Source organism: Symphalangus syndactylus, chromosome 2, assembly GCF_028878055.3.
Source record: "Symphalangus syndactylus isolate Jambi chromosome 2, NHGRI_mSymSyn1-v2.1_pri, whole genome shotgun sequence".
Taxonomy (NCBI): Eukaryota; Metazoa; Chordata; class Mammalia; order Primates; family Hylobatidae; genus Symphalangus; species Symphalangus syndactylus.
Window position 1 is genome coordinate 6,361,069 of NC_072424.2, and position 16,203 is coordinate 6,377,271.

General features: G+C 53.4%; 1 protein-coding gene across 12 annotated transcripts in view; it reads right to left on the reverse strand.

The window, feature by feature from the left end:
- JAKMIP3 (Janus kinase and microtubule interacting protein 3) overlaps positions 1-16,203 on the reverse strand; it is a 166,600-nt gene that overhangs the window by 43,831 nt on the left and 106,566 nt on the right. For 8 of the 12 annotated variants that reach the window (XM_055245199.2, XM_063616498.1, XM_063616499.1 and 5 more), the window contains 7 exons: positions 7,399-7,614; positions 5,753-5,872; positions 4,876-5,022; positions 3,801-3,932; positions 3,662-3,697; positions 2,774-2,833; positions 815-943 (listed from right to left, as the gene is read on the reverse strand). In XM_055245199.2, coding sequence (XP_055101174.2) covers positions 815-943; positions 2,774-2,833; positions 3,662-3,697; positions 3,801-3,932; positions 4,876-5,022; positions 5,753-5,872; positions 7,399-7,614 — 840 coding nt within the window. The remainder of the gene's footprint in view (positions 1-814; positions 944-2,773; positions 2,834-3,661; positions 3,698-3,800; positions 3,933-4,875; positions 5,023-5,752; positions 5,873-7,398; positions 7,615-16,203) is intronic. The other 4 variants (XM_055245233.2, XM_055245225.2, XM_063616502.1 and 1 more) reach the window with 3 other exon arrangements.

A 16,203-nucleotide genomic window follows, 5' to 3' on the forward strand; every position in this document is an offset into this window, starting at 1 on the left:
GGCAGCATGTCTCCTCCCAGGCGCACTCCTGCAGGCTCACCCTGCTAGCTGCAGTGCCCCCCGCCACCCCACGGAGAAGACAGGTGAGCCTGCTGCTGCCTTCAAAGGGTCCCAGTGGGCCCCCGGGGCTGGAAGGGTTCGCCATGTCTAGGAGTGACTGAGCTCAGAAGCCTCAGCCTGGCCCAGTTCCCCTGCCCCACCCTGCACCTGAGGCTGAGAGGACGTCTTAGATCCCTCAAGAGGTCTGTGGCCATTGGGCCACCCTCCAGGGTCTGCCACGGGAGGCCCAATCCTTGGCTGCACCATTGGCTGCGGACCCCACTCCTTGTCCCACAGCAACAGGGCCTGGGTCCCACAACACCAAGCCCCGACCTGGTGCTGAAATGGCTGCCTGGACCTGAGGGTAGCCGTCCTTCTGGAAGAAGGGGCTGGTGGGCAGAAACGCCTGTGCTGTTACCACAAAGAAAACTCCCGCTCAACACCCCTCTCACCCTAATGTGCTCTTGGCACTAGGACCAAACTCCCTGATGAGTGGTTCAGACCCTCCTGGGGAGGCCCCTTAGGAAGGGAGAGCTCGCCATGCGCCTGTGCAGAAGGGGTGTAGCCTCAATGGCAGGAGGTGGCATGGTTTGGCCTTCATGGGAGCAAGAGCGGGCCTCAGCCCACACCCCGAGCCACGTCATGGGAGCTTCTCACCGTGCCCGAGTTGGCTATCAGCGGGTCAGTGCCAGTGAGGGCCGCCAAGGGCTTCCCTGTGAAAAGCCAGCAGCCCATGCCCAGCCAAGCCCAGGGCCCAGCAGGAGACCCTCGTTACCTCCTCCAAGTCATCGTCTGGGGTGCACGGGGTCTGGTCCGTCCTGTCTGTTTGGTAAGAGATGGAGGAACCGTCGGATTCCAGGGAAGCCTCTTCATCGTATCCAAAGAAGGTCTCCACAACAACCGGCTTGTGACCGAAATGCAATGTGTCAGTTCAAATCAGACCCAGGCACAGCCACCTTCTCCCGCCACCTCCTCCTGCTGCCCAACGGTGGGGGCCGCAGCCCCACCATGCAACACACTCCCATCTCTGTCCCTGGCCGCCCTGGCACAGGCCGAGGAGGTGGCCTGGGTGTGAGGGGGCTCTGCAGCAAGACTGGCGGGGTGGGTGGGAAAGGGGCCTGGAGTCCCGTGGATGAGCAGGTCCTGGCCCTGCCCTTGATGGTGGGGAATGAGGCCCTTCGTGGGGCACCGTCCCTGCGGTTCCCTGAGGGTGGTGCCTGGGGTAACAGAATCAATGGTGGGTGCCTTCCCTGTGTGATCTCATTCCCAGTGATGCATTTCTGTTCTATCTTTTAAAGTTTCAGTCCTCGACTGATTAGAATAAAAACAAAAATGGGGTCCTCCGCTAGCTATTGTGAGAGGCCCTGCCTTCAGGGACCGCCCCCCCAGGTTCACCCCGATGTCTGCATCCTTAGGGTCCCCTCACCCCTGCCTTCGACAATCGCAGGGTTCCTCATCTGGGTTTAGAAGTGTTACAAAATGGAAAGCCCGTTATCTTCTTCAGGCCCTTCTGCCGTGGCCACGGTGGCCTCCAGGTCTCCTCCCAGTTCTTCTGCCAGAACCTTCCAGCAAAACTCCCTCAGGGACCCCAGAGCCACCTGACTTCCCCTACCCCCTGCCAACCGCTGGCCCCTGTCCTGTGTGCCTCCCCACACCCTCCCTTCGCAGGGCCAAGGCATCTGCCGGACACTTCCAAAACCCAGAGGGGGCCCGAGCGGGGAAAGCCTGGACAGCTCCTCCTCCCCACCTTTTGGAGGGCAGGTGTCCGTGACCGAGGAGCATCTAACAGTCTAACAGCGAAAAAACACTGCTGACCGCTTAAAAGCCACACACACACACTCTCACACACTCACAGTCTCACACACACACATACTCATACACATGGACACACATACTCACACATACACACACACATACACTCACATGTACACACTCACATAAACACACATACACACAAACACACATGCACACACACACAGACACACACACACAGACACTGTTAACATAAAGCAGGAGATGAGTTAGGTCCTTTGGCAGCTGCTCCAAAGGCTCCCTTAATAAAAATCACAGGTTTATCACGAAGGATTCTACTGTAAAGAAATGATGACAGGTGTTCACATTTCCTGGGGACGTGGGTCTGCCCTGTGGGGCCTGTGGATGAGGCTGCCACAGCCTGCAGGTGTGGCCGAGGAAGGTGAACGGCGGGACAGGCGAGCACGGGGTGTGTGGCACAGCCAGGATGGGTGAGTGTGAGCAGCCGCAGCCGCCTGTCCTCAGAGCCGTGCATCTCACAGGTCGTGGGGACTCGGACCCCGCACAGGCAGTGAGGACACCAGAGCCGGCACCTCTTCATTGCTAGTGTTGCTGGTATGGTTGTTACCAATTCCTATCTTCTCTTGGAAATTTGAAAGAAACAAGTTTATTAAAGGTGATAAACAATATTTTCTTTGGGTCCTATTTTGGTCATTTCGTGGTAACAATTTTTAGAAATAATAAATTTTTTTTTCATCTCCAAAGACTGATTCCTATTAAGCACATGCCGGCGCCCTCCACACACATCAGTGGTCTCCACACACGCGGGCGCGGTCCTCTGCGCACACACCCGGCGCCCTCCACACACGCTGGCACACCCCTCTCCACACACGCTGGCACACCCCTCTCCACACACACAGGTGTGGTCCTCTGCACACACACCCGGCGTTCTCTCCACACGTGCCGGTGTGCTGTTCCTTACCTTGGGAAGTTTTGCCATTTTCTTTCTTTGCTTCCGGAATCTTAACAGCTTGTCCCGCTCCTGCAGAAGCCAGTTGAGGAGGTTGTGTAAGTGGTGGGACAGCTCCATCAGTTTCAGTCCACGGTTCACTGCCCACGTGCCATCATTTGGATGACAGGGAAGACGGTGTCCGGGCTGGCTGTCCCCACACCACAGCAGGAGGCCCTTGCTCCAGCTCTGCTGCTCGGGGGGCTCCTGTCTCCAGGGTGACATGGGCGGCTCCCCGGTTAGGTGGGCTCTGAGCTTGTCTTGCTCAATTGTCCACCAACTCCCCTTCTAAATGCGTCCAGGGCCCACACGGGGCCGGTGACTTGAGGGGCACACAGTTGTGGGAAGCTGGAAGGGGACTCATGGCCAGGGCCCCTCTGGACCCCGCAGGGGTGGCATCCACATCTGTGTGGGGACTGACACCCTTAAAATACTAAGGAGACTGGGGTCCTGCTGCTCTCCGGGGAACCCATGCTGTGGTTTCGTGGCCGTGATGGTGAACGTCTTGGGCTGCGGCTGCCTGTCTGTGCTGGCCAGGGAGAAATGCATGGTGGAGTGAGCAGCCAGAGAAGGGCAGCCGTCTGACCCTGGCCATTAACTCAGAAACACGATTGTCCCAAGCTGGTGCTGTCTCAGCTGGGGCATGAGTGGGTGTCCCTGGCTCCTGTCTGACCCACACCAAAGGGCATCAGCCACCCGTGCACGGCCTTGGCCAGGTGGCACTGCAACAACAAAATCCACCCCAAAGGCTGCCGCGGCTGCTTCTGTCTGGTCTGTGAGGAGCCCTGGGCACAGAATGGGTCCCACGGGCAACTGCGCGGGGAGCGGAGGCGTGGGGAAGCAGGCGCTGACCGTACTTACTAACACGCTCTTCACGTAGCCAGCGGTCTCAAGGGTCTAGGAAAGGAGGACAGCATGTTACAGAATTGCTCAGGGTCCCTGTTACCCAAGCCCCTTGGGAGCCAGAGGACAGGGCCGCAGCAAACAGCCCGCCGGGTACCTTAGACAGTTCATCTATGAGGTTTTGCTGCTCCACAATCTGAAGCTTCAAGAAGTCGACTTCTCTCTCATCCTGACTTTGATCCAGGTCGTTCAAGGAACTGGGTCGCCGTATGATTCCGGCTCTCTGTCTCTGAAATGCCAAGCAGCCCACATCACAAGTTGGGGAGTGAAGGGGTCTGGCTGAACACAGTGGGCGGGGGGGGGGGTCTTCTCCCTCAACCCGCGCTGCCCACTGTCAGCTGCCCGGCTGGCGGCCTCTGCTCAGGCCTCGGAACAGCCCAGCTGCAGAGTCCCCGGGGAAATGAGGCCTATGTGTGGGCCCAGTCCCGCAGCAAGGGCAGGTCTGTGCATCCCAGACAGACACGCATGGGCCCTGCTGTTCTCCCAGAAAGCACGGCTGGAGGGGATCGCTCAGAGCCCTGAAGCTGACGCTGGGTTGTCCGTGCCCATTTCCCACGTGGTCACCGCTCCCAAATCCCTCCTGACTTTAACTCAGTGTGAAAAGAAGGGGGCTTCCATAGAGAGGGGTAAGGAGGGCGCCTCTCCCCCATGTCCGGCTGAATTACTTGTTGAGTAAACTCTGGCTTCATGGCCTTCGGGGTCCTCAGGGCAGGGGAATGCGGTGACACCGGCTGACGGCCCCCCGCTCCCGGCTCATGGCCTTGGTGGAGCAGAGACCCCCTGCCCCCGACTCCTGCTTGGTGCTGTGTGCCAGGCCTCCTCTCCTCCCCAACAGCCGGGACCCCGCAGCCTCTTACTACCCTCGCCTGGGATTTTCCGAGTTGGAGGCCGCCTGTTCCAGGCCCTCTAGTGAGATGCTGGCAAACAGGCCTGGGGAGGGGATGCCCCACAGCCGCGTCCTTTGCAAGGTCAGGGCCTCCTCCAAGGCTCCCCTCCCCAGGGCTGGACTTGGCGGTTGCTCCCCTTCAAACATGAAGGGGCCAGACTCCAGCAGAAGGCCTGGCCACCTGCCCGGGACCGGCTGTCCTGCTAAATCTCGCGTGGAGAAGGGAGGAGATGCTGCCTGGAGCTCGGGTGCGACCGTGGCCCCACGGGGCCCCCCACCCCCTCACCATTTCTATGTTCTCCTGGGTGACAAATTTTAACTTGTTTTCCATTCGGCGTAAAGCGTGAGACAAATCCTCGTTCTTGCGACTGAGGCGCTTGTTTTTATCCAGCAGAGGCTTGTACTGACTCTCGGCTTCTCTTACACGCTTTAACTGAAAGACAAAATTAATTGCACTATGTGATTGTTCTTTAAGTGACAGGGAACCAGCAGGTCTCCACACAGAGTCGGCAGACTGACCACAGCTTGGGCTGCAACAACGCAGTTCCCAGCCCTCTATTTGGGAAGTCCATGCCTCCAAGTGGCACCCACTGGCCCAGCGCCTGGGTGAACCCACTCGCCCAGTGCCCTGGTGAACCCAAGCTCAGGGCTGGGCTCAGCATCCCTGGGGGTGAGTCCTGTCCCATTGACAGATGGGGATGAAGATGAAGACCAGCAGTCTGGGGCCAGCACCTTGTTTTGCCAAGAAGGGCTGTGGTAAAACCATCCAGCCCACTGGACCCTTGCAGACACGCGACAGCTCACGCACCCTCCAGGGTCTCGAGTTACCTGGAAATCTCAGTGGCTATAAGGACCAATGGCGACAGCCCCACTGAGGGGCCGCGTCTGCACATCCCAGATCACCTGCAGAACGGAGGAGGCTTCTGCCCCCACTAACGCAGAGCTGGGGTTAGTCAACCAGCCCTTGAGGGGCAAATGTGGCCCTTACCTGTTTGTGCTAATAAAGTTCAACTGGAACACAGTCAGGAGACTTCGGCGCAAGGCCGGTCCTCGCAACCACCACTCCTTTTCGCAAGGAATTTTGAAAGTGGATGCCCCCTAGGTCCGTCCCCAACTCCGCAGTCACAAACCCCCAGGAGCCAGAAGCCCCCGCCCGCGCTCACCAGCTCATTCCTCTCTTCCGACAGCAAGGCGTTACGGTCCTCCAGTTTGCGGATAATCGCACTTAACTCTGCGATTTTAAGCTGGAAGCGCCGGGCATCTTTTTCATCCAACTGCTGTTCCTAAAACAAAAATCAACTGCAAATAACTGTTCCTACACACAGGCCTGGGAAACCTTTGCAAACCCCAGCACGCTACGGGAACCAAAACCCTGCCGTGGGATGAGCGCCTTTGCCTCCACGCGGCTGCCGGGAAGGTTCGGACCCCCCTGGGGAAAGGCACCCGGCCCGGCACCGTGGTCACTGCAACTGCGTGAGGCAACAGAACCGACGGGCAGAGTGAGACCCTGCCTCAGACACAACAACTATTTTAAAATAACATAAAGTAAAATAATGAAAAGGAGCAGACATGTCTGGAAGGATGCAGATGGAGAGGGCGGGGGTGTGCAAATGCAGAAACCGCGAGTGTGGGTGATGCCAGGAAGACGTCTGCCAGCTCCCAGCCCTCTGCCTGGCCCCTGCCGCTGCCCCTTCAGGAGCGTGCACCCCCTACCCCACGGGGCGGCATTTCTCTGGTACGATGACATGAGCATGGGAAAGACACTTGTTGGAGACTTCCAAAAGAGGTGACCTCCCTTCCAATGGGGCTTCTAAAGGGCCACTTTTGGGACCCCTGGAACTTCACTCAAAAATTGGCGAAAACATTTGAATCCGGTTTCAAATCTCTCTGGAGTGAATGCCGTAGTCTACCACACACCAGCAGGAGGGGCTGGATCTCATTCAGTGAAGCCGTCTGAATGAGATCGTAAAATAATATTTTCTATCCTTGAAATGTCGCTGTCCTAGGACCGGCTCAGCTCACACACAGTTTTATCCTCAAAGCGAACAAGCAGCATCCAGGATGGTCCTGGACCCGATTCAAGTTCCTCATTCAACAGGTGCAGGAGAGGCTCGGGGTCAAAGACCCAGAAGGACCAGCTGGAGGGTCCCTGGACTTCAGATCCCCCAGGGCGTCCCAGAACCACGACAGAGGGTGTGAGTGCGGAGCGGCAGCAAGGAAGCGGGTGGAACTCAGCCCAGGGTGGTCGGCAGACCCCACACGACAGAGCAGCCCAGGGAGGAGCGGAGAGTGGCATGATCACATGAGAAGCAGGTGGGAGGGTGACTGGTGATGAGAGTGCCAGAAATCACCCTTGAGGGGCCAGCCGGGCACATGGTGGGCAGGGAGCCGGTGCGCCAGCCTTCCCGGGCCAGAGGCCGTGTGCTTGGAGATGGCGGCAGCGCATACCCAGCACCTCCCACCAACCCAGGGCCGGACCCCGGGCCAGCAAGTGCCATGGACTGCAGCAGAAGCCTGAGGCCGGGGCCCACGGAAGGGTGATGAGGCTGGGGCCCACAGGAGGGTGACAGGGCCGGGGCTGATGCTATGTTGACAGAAAGGAAGGAGAAGAGTCCACCAGCCCCCTGGGCCAGAGCCAGAGGAGCTGAGCACCTAGGGCCAGGCTGGGTGGGGAGGTGCCCAGACAGGAGGGTGCTGGCTCAGCTCAGGCTCTGGTCTCCTGGGGGAGTGGCCCATGCAGGGCCATGCAGACACATGGCCGGGTCTGTCTGTGACACGGGGTGGGCCGGCGGGCCTGGGAGGTGCTTACAGGGCTTCCCGAGTGGTCTGAAGCGTCTCCTGCACCAGCTGCATGAGGAAGTTCCCGTCTGGGGCTGCCCGGATGCCGGTCGGCCTCTCGGACCTGGGACAGCTGCTCATCTAGAGCCTCTTTTTGGAGCTGCAGTCTCTGAGCATGCCCGGCTTGAACCCCTAACTCTCTCTCCAGCACGAAGACTGCTCTGTCTTTAAATTTTATCTCCTCCATCTACAAGGAGAACAGAACACAATCACACAGGCGGCAGGACACGGATCTGCAGTTACCATGGAAACGGGCGCAGCCCTGCCAGGCTCTGGGCTCTGAGACCGGAAGCAAAAGCGAAGCATCCTGGACCGAGCAGGAGCCCGCGGCCCTGGGCTGAGGCACGACACCCAGGCTCCCAGCAGGCCCTGGCTCAGCCGGCTACACAGAGCTGCTGCCAGCGGGAGACTCCTTCCTGGCGGTCCCCAGGCTCTGCGTGCTCAGCAAGGCACCCCATTCCGTGCTGTCCTGCCGGGGCCCTGGGTGCACACGGGGGTGGTGCTTTCTAGCAGGGTCGGGCAGAAACCACTTCCAGCTCCTGCCTCTGCTGTAGGTTGGACAGAGAGGAGGACACCCAAGTTATCCACACTCTGCCAATAGGAAGGTGCCATGGGCAAGTTTCTTCCCTAAACAGGCAGGGGAGACCATGGGGAACAGAAATTCCGGCCTGAAAGCCAGTGCTACCCCTTCCCCAGCCCAGGCCCACTCCCCAGGGGAGGGCTGTGCAACGTAGGGGCACCACTGTGGTCCTTGGACACCGCCCCTGTGCTTCTGGGCATGGCTACAAAGCCGGGGCCCCGCACAGCTGTCTTCAGGCAGAGCCACATTGCTCATTAATCTGGCTGCGAGCTGGGGCTTTCGGGGTGAGACGGCAGCCCAGGGGTGTGCAGGATGCCTGCCCCGCCAGTGGCTGTAAAGGGTCGGCGGCCCTCCCCACCCTCCCTACAACGCTGCGCTTTGTGCTCAACCTATGAAGGGAAGAAGCCCTTCCTTCCGGGGATACAGCAGCTGCTGCCTGCAAGCACCCCGCCCTGATTCCAGGCAGGAATGCGCCAGCCAGAACGCGGGCACAGCAGACCCGACAGCCCCCCGCTCTTCAGACAGACACGCTCAGCACTTTGGGCGTCATTATCCACGGCGCTAGATTTATGAGAAGACAAGGTCTTCGGGGATGAACGACTCAGTTTGAAATATATTTTCAAACAACAGAGCAGAATGGGCTATCTTGCTGCTTTACCCATTGTTTGAGGTTTAAACAAGCTAATAAATCTGCTATTGCTGAAATTAGCTTGGAAACAAAGAAATGAGATGTCTAATTAGCCCGGATGGAACAAGTGATGAGCTGAACAGAAGAAAATAAATCCTTAATTGCTAAATCCCCATTTTCTCTGCACACAGCAATGCTGAAAGAGGCAACACAGTCAGTTAGTGGGAATGGGGCCGGTGAAATAAGAGCGTGTCCATCAGCAGCTGTGCCTGCGGCTTGGCATTTACACTCTCAGACTCAGACAAGATTTTCTTGTATCAGGAGCCCCCGCCTTGCTCACGGTGGGCTGTTTCCAGCAGCAGGCAGGGCAGGATTCGGGGCTTCCCATGCCTGTGCAGATGCCGTACCCCACCCTGCACTTCTTCCCATGGGGCTGTGGGTGGGGGGTGGCACACCTGTCTCCTGTCCCACCTGCACCCACACAGACACCCGGGGGAAGAGCCCTCCCAGGGGGCTCTGGACTGAGAGGGCTCCCTGGACACGGGATGTTCAAAGCTGAAACAGGCGTCCTGGTAAACCAGGCTGTGAGCATCACCCCACTGCCAGCATCTTCCACTGGGACGAACGCTATGGCTTCCAAACGGCCGCCCTGTGTCCACTCCTGTGCCTACCCAAGCTGCTCCACTCACAACCCTAGAGTCAGCTCCACAAACAAGAGTCAGAGGCTGTCATAAAACATCCTCCCCTGGCACTAAGAACAGGATCCACAACCCTTGCTGGAGCCCCCGGGTGCCCCAGAGCTCCCATCTCCCCGGGCCCCCACACCCTCACCTCAGAGCTCCCATCTCCCCAGGCCCCCGCACCCTCACCCCAGAGCTCCCATCTCCCCAGGCCCCCGCCCCTCACCCCACAGCTCCCATCTCCCCGGGCCCCACACCTTCACCCCTTAGGTCCCCTGTCTCTCAGGCCCCCATACCCTCACCCCATAAGCTCCCATCTCCCCAGAGCTCCCATCTCCCCTGGGCCCCACACCTGCACCCCAGAGCTCCCATCTCCCACACCCTCACTCCTTAACTCCTCTGTCTCTTAGGCCCCTACACACTCACCCCATAAGCTCCTATCTCCCCAGCCCCCCACACCCTTACCTCATAAGCTCCCATCTCCCTGCCCCCCAACTATTCCCCACACTCTTCATCCCCTGAACTCCTGTCTCCCCACAACGCCCCCATACTCCCTCACCCCATGAGCTCCCTCTGTTGCCTTCCCCACCCCTCAGGACCCCCTCACTCCCAGCTGCAGAGGATGCCTGGAAACTGGAGAGAAGCCCCTTGGGACAGTAGTCTCCAGGGCGGGGGATGTGCAGGTCGACGCTGAGGCTGGAGGAGAGAAGATGCCCCTCCACCCTGCCTGCCCCCGGGCATGCCCCGCACAGTGTCTCTCAGCATGGGGTCCCGACATGCAGCATCACAGCCACCTGTGACAGCTGTCCACAGGCAGATCCCTGAGCCCCCCAAGAGACGCAGTTAGAACCTCTAGGGTGAGCCTGGGAAGCTGCATTTTACAAGCTTCCCTGCTGTGAAGCCCATGGACATGATCTCACCACTGCCCCACAGTGCTGAGCTCCCTGCACACGTGTGTCCCGCCACAGCCATGAAGCATGCTCACTACACAGGGCACGTCATCACCCCAGCATGGTCACTGGCAGCTGTGGCTGCTCCCAACCTGGGCTGACCACGCCTCAGTGCTGCAGACAGGTGACTGCCTAAGGTGTTGGCAGAGCACCTGCAACCCCCCAGCAGGTCTCCTGACCCAGGGACCATGGAGCCAGGATCCTTCCAAACACTGGGCCTGTGCAGGGAGCCCTCATGTCTGGCAGGCATCACTCACACCACCTCTTCCTCCAGAGGGGTCTGCACCTTAGGGGATCCCTCCCTCAGCATCAACTCTTGGTTCCATGGGTGGTGACTTGAGCATACGAATGCGCCTCATGAGACAGAAAATGCTGCTGCTCCCAGCGGATGTGCTAGAGATAGGGAAGGAGATGTGCTTTGTCCTAGCTGGGGCTTGTTTTCCTAGCATGGAGGTTCTTGATGAGAGAAGGAAGGACCCCCATCACCCAGCTCCCAAGAGCTTAGAATGAGTGGGGGAGATGGGAAAAAAAATACACAGATGAGATACAGAGCCTGGTCCTATTATTCCCTGTGAGAAAGCAGAGACCTGGGCGGGGGTGCATTGGAGGTGCTAGAAGAGGCCGCCAAGCCTCCCTCAGCCTCTGGCGGGGTAGGAGAGCTCGTGTGATGAGGGAAATGTGACATTTTAGGAGCCCAAGCCCCTTGATGTCCCAGAGACACCAGAACTTACTGCATGTCTGGGAATTAACCCTTGGGAATTTTTCTCTAGACAGAACGTCCAGGTCCCCCTCAATCATGGGATAATCTGCCAACACCATGAGAAGGTGGTTCCCTAGCCTGGTGGTCTCGTGCTGGAATCACCGAAGCAGCTTTCGGTTAAAAAAAGTACTGATGCCCAGAAACTTCTGGTTCCAGACGTGATGGGGTAGGTGGCATTAGACTTACCCTTCTGTGGTGAACAACTCTAGAGGCTGAACAAGATACACAACGCAGGGGCGGGAGAAGGAGACAAGGAAAGCAGTGCCTGTCAGCCCAGGACCCCGGACACACAGCGTCACAGCCCGAGACCGCTGTCCACAGGGAGATCCCTGAGCCTGTAGATCAGTGCCTCTCATCACGGGGCCCCATCTCCCCTAACGTTTTCCCTGAGGGTGTTCTCACAACCTCTCTCCTGGGAAACGGAGCCCCAGCCGCAGAGGTCTCTTTTGTTGCAGGACACTAAGATCAGAATTTGGTTGGGGCTGCTACAGCAGCTGGGATTTGCAGAGTGGAGGAGGGAATGGCAGAAAAGGAATGCCGAAGATCTGATGAAGGATTCCCTCAGGTCCTTGGTCCACTGCTAAGCTGTACATGTCCAAGGCAGGACTCCCAGAGGCCTTGCAGGAAACAGTTCCCGAGAATCTGAATGGTAAGTAGAAATGTACGTGGTTGCACATGGCTGTCAAGACATTGCAATTCAAGCCCAGACAGAATAGAAGATCCTAGTGAATTCTCTAGACCCTGCAAAGGCTACACTCCAGGGGCAGGACAATGTCCTGGGATTTTAAAACTTCATATTAAGGGAAAACTAAACAGACCTTCCCTAACAAAGCCTGAAACCACACCTCAAAAGGATCCATGTAGTCTGCTGGTCAGTACCCATCTGCTGGAACAAAACTCAACATTCTCTAGACAACAATAACATAATGTGCAGCCTCACAACACATCACCCACAGTGCCAAGACTATAATGAACATCATTAGACACATGCACCCACAGTGCCAAGAATATAACGAAAATCATTAAGACACGTGGAGAAGCAGGGAAAAATAACCAATAATGAAGCTAAGTCTATGACGAGAAATCAACAGATGACTAGAGTTAGCCAATAAGAGCTTAAAAAATAATTGTGATTGATAGAAACAGACTCGGAGATGATGAGGATATTGAAGTAAGCAGATAGGAACTTTTTAAATCATCATAATTAACTCACTAAAAATAATGTAATTAACACATTATAATATTTTTCTAATAGAGACAGAAAATGAATAAAATGCAGTAATTCAAATGAGAATTAGGATCTATTGTAAAAAAGAATTAAGTAGGCACACTCAAATCCTACATACAAGGTCTAAAATTAGAAATTCATTACGAAGGTTTAAAAGCAGACTGGACACAGTATAATCACAAACCCAAGATAAAATGATAGAAAATATCCGACCAAAGCACAAAAGGAAAAATAGAAAAATAAAATAGAATAGAGCTCAAGAAAAATGTAAGGTATAGTCAAAGTGTCTAATATACATGTGATTGGAATCCCAGAAAGAGAAAGGAGGAGAAGTAATATCTGACTAAATAATGGTCAAGAATTTTCCATATCTGGTGAAATATATCCTTTCAGATTCAAGAAGCTCAGCTGTCCCCAAGCAGTATTTTTTTAAATTACAAAAACACGCCTAGACACATCATACTGAAACTGATGAAAACCAGAGTTAAAGAGAATATCTTAAAAGTAGACAGGAAAAAAGACACATTGCCTGAAGGAACAACTCTAAGAGCGATGGCTGGCTTTTCAACGGAAACTAACAAAATCAGAGGACACTGGCCGGACATCTTTTGAGTGTTAAGAAAGACACTCAGAGAGTTCCAGGTTCGATGAATACATCCTTGGAAATGAAGGCAAGTCAAGATGTCCTTAGACAAAAGTGGAGAGTGTCCTTTGTTAATACACCCACAATGCAAAGAATTCTAAAGGGAATCTTTCAGGCTGAAGGGAAAAGACTGCAGATGAGAAATTCTCAAGATATAAATATAAAAGACCATTGGCTGCTTATGGGAACAGCAAAAGCCATTTCTTTGGAGGCTTATGATATGTGTCAAAGTAAAATATATGACAATCCTAGGAGAAGTGGGTAAATGGAGTTGACCTATTGCCTTATAAGGTACTTGTATTTTGGGTATATGGCAAAATTACTAATTTATGATAGATTGTAGTTAAGGATACATATTAATATTTCTATGTAACTACTAATGGAATAACACTAAATGTTGACAAAAAAGGAGATAATCCCATACAATGGTTGGATAACCCCATGGGATTACCCCATCTGAGGCAAGGAGTAGAGAGAGGGAGGGAGGAAAAAAGATGGAGCAGGGGGATGAGAGTAAAAAACAGAGAGAGAAGAACACAAATTCCCAGCATCAGGAATGAAACACGAGACAGTGAATGGATAACAAGAAGCTCTGATGAAAAGGCTAGCAAGCAGTGAGGTGCCATGGCTCACGCCTGTAATCCCAGTGCTTTGGGAGGCTGAGGCGGGTGGATCAACTGAGGTCAGGAGTTCAAGACCAGCCTGGCCAACATGGTGAAACCCCCATCTCTACTAAAACACACACACACACACACACACACACACAAAATTAGCCAGGCATGGTAGCGCACACCTGTAATCCCAGCTACTCGGGAGGCTGAGGCAGAAGAATCGCTTGAACTCAGGAGGTGGAAGTTGCAGTGAGCCAAGATGGCACCATTGCACTCCAGCCTGGGCAACAGAATGAGATTCCATCTCGAAAAAAGAAAAAAGTCTAATGTCAATAAGTGGGAAGACATGTATGAACTGAACATACTCCTTGAAGAATCTATTTTACCAAACAACGTAAAAATAAAATCTGAAGTTTATATTAAATACATTTAATTCATAATTTAAAAATATATCACAAGAAAATTCCCGACCCAAATAGCTTCACCGGTGAATTTTCCAAACACTTAAGGAAGAAATATACTTACATTGAACAAACTCATTGAGAGAACAGAAAACGGAAAATAGTTCCAAAATCATTTTATGAGGCCAGCCAAATCTAGATACCACAACTTGGCAAGGACATTATAAAAAGTGGGAAAAAAATCCTAAATCCAGTGTATACTTATATATAAAATGGACAATATATCATGGCCCAGTAAAATTTATTCCAAAAACACAATGCTTATTTTATACTTATAAGCCAATTAACGTGTCATCTCATCAACAGAAGAAAAAAACACATGATTGTTCTGATTTATGCATAAAAAGCATTTAACAGAATTCCATAGCCATTCACGAAAAAAATGCTTAGCAAAGTAGGAATACGAGGGAATTTTCTTAATCTGATGAAGAGTATTGCTGGCTGGACACAGTGGCTCATACCTGTAATCACAGTACTTTGGGAAGATCAGTTGAGCCCAGGAGTTCAAGACCAGCCTGGGCAACAAAGCGAGACCCTGTTTCTACAACAAATTTAAAACATAGCCAGGTATGGTGGCATGTGCCTGTAGTCCCAGCTACTCAGGAGGCTGAGGTGGGAGCCTGGGAGGTCAAGGCTGCAGTTAGCTGTGATCGTATCACTGCACTCCAGCCTGGGTGGCAGAGCGAGACCGTGTCCGGGGAAAAAGAAAAAGTATTGCCAAAGAACCCACCAAAAACAAAACCAAAACAAACTAAGCAACCTGCAGCTAACATCACAGTCGGTGAAATGAATATTTGATACTTTCACCTGCAGCTGGGAATTAGGACGGGGGAGGTCACTCTCAACACTTCTCTGTTCAAAGTTACACTGCGGGCCTTCACAGTGCGTTAAGGCAAAGAGAAAAACAAAAGGTATGAGCTTGGAAAGGAAGACTTAAACTGTCTTCGGGATGAGGTATGGTGGCTCACTCCTGTCATCCCATCACTTTGGGAGGTGAGGCGGGAGGACTGCGTGAGCCCATGAGTTTACGGCTGCAGTGAGATACGATCATGAGAACTTATCTCTCAAAAAACAACCCCCAAAACTGCTTTTGTTCACATACAACATGATTATGTACATGGAAAATATTTTTGAAATATACAAACAAGTTGTTAGAATAAGTGAATTTAGCAAGGCTGGATAGAAGATCAATATAAAAATCAATTGTATTTCTGTATAGCAGCAAGAAATAATTGGAAAATAACATTTTAAAATTTGAAAAGCAGACCATTTATAATAGCATGAAACATTAAATATTTACGAATAATTATAACAATGATACGTAAGACCTCTACACTGAAATTTACAAAACATGGCTGAGAGAAGAGAAAATCCAACAGTAAATACACGAGGTTCATTAAGGTTCAAGGTGCCAGTTTTTCTGTGGATACTGACAAGCTGATTTAAGTTTCATACAGAAAAGCAATAACAATCTTGAAGAAGGGAAAGAAGGAAGTTGTAGAACTTAGATGACGAGATGTCAGGATGTTCTTTAAAGTGTCAGAACTAAGACGTGGTACTAATGACGCAAGGTAGAGCACCAGACCAGGAGAATGTCACGGTGCCTGGAAAGAGACCCGCATCTGTGGGCTCACTTGATACATGACCAAAGTGCTATCGCAGTTCAGGGCGAAAGGACAGTCTTTTCGAAAAATGGTCCTGGAATAGTTGGATATCCACATGGCAAGCAGGGAACATGTACCCATCTCATACTATTCACAAAAACTGAACTCGGATGAATTATAGAATTAAATGTTAAGAGAAAAACAATAAGGCATCTGCACAACACGGAGGGGGCACCTTCACGCCCTCAGAGGGGTAGAGGAAGTCCAAACCAGACACACACAGCACACAAAAGAAACCGACAAATTGGGCTTCCTTAAAATGCCAAACTTCTTTCATCCAAAGCCAGCATGAGGAAGACAACTGGGTCAGCCACAAACTGAGAGAAGCCATCAGCAGAGAGAAGGTGAATACTCTGGCTTAACAGCAGGGAAGACATGAGCAGGTGTATTACGAAAGGTGACATGCAGATGGGCAGTGGCACGGCCAGCTTCTTTCTTGCTGCTGTCCTAAAGAAATGGCAATACTGTCACTGACGAGGATGTGGAGCGAGGGGGGCCTCTGCCCACCAGCCGAATGGCTTTTCTGTCTTGAGGCGAAGCATCTACCCGACCCATCACCCCGCAATTCCCC